Below are 2,638 nucleotides of genomic sequence, written 5' to 3'. Positions count from 1 at the left end.
GATCTATTTTAAGGAAAAAAGCAATTCGAGAAAATTTCGAGTTAGACGGTTAGAATTCTCTGCCGACGATATTCATGTGTAGACATGCGTGTCCCAAAAAAGCAACAATAACCCCATACCAAAAGTAAGAAATTACAATCGTAACGGAGAACAAACAATTTAGCGATAACGTTATATAAGTCTCTTTTGCAAATTCTGATAATAACATGACTAAAACACTTTTTGTTATGACATAATCACCCTGATTGATTTCTTTCAGAACGGAGAGGACGAGTTCTCAGGGCTACCCCTCCCAGTGACCCCATTGTCGGCACGACGGGAGGAGACGGAGGAGGGCGTGGTCTACACTGTCAGATATGTCCGGCAGAGGGGGGTGCGAGAGAGCATAATGTGGAAAAACGATTATGAGCCGGATGGATTTTCAAGGGTGAGTGATAAACCAAAGATGTTATACCACAGATTTCAACATAAGTTAAGGACCACTTGCAAACACTCTGAGTGGTCTTCTTTGGTCGACCTGCACGTCGGCGTTCTTGGACGGATCCAGTGGCGTGATGGCGCTGCGTCAGGCGGACAATAACAAAGTGTGACACTGTGGGCCTTCTGGCAACTTCTCGGGCCCAAACTCCATCCTGCAGCCATGCCATAGCTCTGGCACGATCAAAGTCTCTCATTAAACTCTCAGCTTTCGTCCTGGTGGTATGATGATACGATACCGGATTTTTACGCTAACGGTGGCTTATATTGCCACCGAAGTGAGCACAGTTCGAGACCGTACGTCCATTGATGACGTACACCAGAAATTTTAACAGAGGAATGTCTGTGGTGTCGCACACAAGTCGATAAAAAGCAGCAAATTTGACTAAAATGTCCGTGCTGCACGTGGTGGTTTGCCCCTATAGGAAGCTTTGTAGTACACATTGGTAACCAATTAACACTTTCAGAGCAAAACATTTTGAATCATTCCTTGCTGTCTTATTTTCAGATTAAAAAAAAAAAATCAAGATTGTCTATCAAGGAGGTCCTTAACTTATTTTGAAGTCTGTATTTATGTAACACTCACTCGTCTGTTGAACTGCACATGTCTTACCCTTGATGTTCAGCGTCCCAGGGTGGGCACACGCGGTCCCCGTTCGTTTACGTGGGGGACATCACTGCCAAGAACTCTAGTATGAAATATAACCTCTTTTGTGATAACTGCTAGTTATACACAACTATGTATTGTTTGAATGAATACCACAGGCTATACACCGCTATATATTGTTTGAATGAGTACCGCAGTTTATAACCACTAAATATTATTTCAGAGAGTACCGCAGTTTATGCGTCATCGTATATCATTTGAGTGAGTATCGCAGGCTAAACACCACTAAATATTATTTGAGTGAGTACCGCATGTTATATACCACTATATATTTAAATGAGTACCACAATGAGCTTCTCATTCTTTCAGTCCGCTGAGATGCTGTTTCCCCTCTCAACCCAGATAGGCCCCTACAGGTAGAGTGGGAAGCCCGCCTCCTAAATGATCTACAAAGAGTTGATGGGGGCGTAAAAGCATCTTCACTTTGAAAAAGATTTGATAATTATTATTTTTCTTCAGAGATCATGAGCAACTCCATCCCAGCGTACAACCTCGGGTACCAAGAGACGAAATACGTGACGAGGAATGGAACTCATTCCTATGTTACCCTGTACATCTACACTGAAACCTACTGGTGAGTGTTATTATCATAGTTACGTAAACGTGTTCAGTTGTGTTCCCAATTGTGTTGGGCTATGGGCCCGTTGTTTATTTGTTTGTTGATATTTTTTTCTTCTTCAGTAGTGCACCCTTACTATTTCTTAGATTCCAAAAGTACTGACGATGGCTCTACGTTGGAACATATCAAGAAAGACGAGATCAGAAGGGAGGGAATTAGTACTTTAGCAACCTACTCACTCTATGTCTACTAACCAGACAAATCTGTATCATGTATAATATACTGCTGTAAGATCTACTTCCTCTATGTCTACCACACAAAGCTATGTCATGTATACTGCTGTAAGATCTACTTCCTCTATGTCTACAGCCCAGCAAAGCTGTACCATGTACACTGCTGTAAGATCTACTTTCTCTATGTCTACCACACAAAGCTGTATCATGTATACTGCTGTAAGATCTACTTCCTCTATGTCTACCACACAAAGCTGTGTCATGTATACTGCTGTAAGATCTACTTCCTCTATGTCTACAGCCCAGCAAAGCTGTACCATGTACACTGCTGTAAGATCTACTTTTTCTATATCTACCACACAAAGCTGTATCATGTATACTGCTGTAAGATCTACTTCCTCTATGTCTACCACACAAAGCTGTATCATGTATACTGCTGTAAGATCTACTTTCTCTATGTCTACCGCCCAAATTGGTTCAAATGGTGTCAATGCGGGTTTAAAATACACGTAGACATAAAAGAATTAAAAAGGAAATATAGTGAGACGTGCTTACATGCTAACAATATGAGTAACTTCTCGCACTGAACAAATGGAGATATTGACCTCAAATGGACACTAATTTCAAATGTGTAGGTTTTCTTTTGATGCTATATTCTTTAGTTATAGCACGCTTCTTATTATTTCATACTTATTATTTTTT

At 40.8% G+C, this 2,638-nt stretch overlaps 1 protein-coding gene across 1 annotated transcript in view; it reads left to right on the top strand.

Annotated features, from left to right (window-relative positions):
- Positions 1–263: 263 nt before the first annotated feature.
- The window catches only part of LOC101861706, a gene marked incomplete in the record, with an annotated part of 14,162 nt that continues 11,787 nt past the window's right edge, over positions 264–2,638 (top strand). Inside the window, 2 exon segments of the mRNA XM_005112463.3 lie at positions 264–427; positions 1,604–1,718. Coding sequence (XP_005112520.3) covers positions 1,609–1,718 — 110 coding nt within the window.

Source organism: Aplysia californica, unplaced genomic scaffold (genome assembly GCF_000002075.1).
Source record: "Aplysia californica isolate F4 #8 unplaced genomic scaffold, AplCal3.0 scaffold01280, whole genome shotgun sequence".
NCBI lineage: Eukaryota > Metazoa > Mollusca > Gastropoda > Aplysiida > Aplysiidae > Aplysia > Aplysia californica.
The sequence above is the reverse complement of the archived record's forward strand: the minus strand, read 5'-3'. Positions and strand labels throughout refer to the sequence as shown.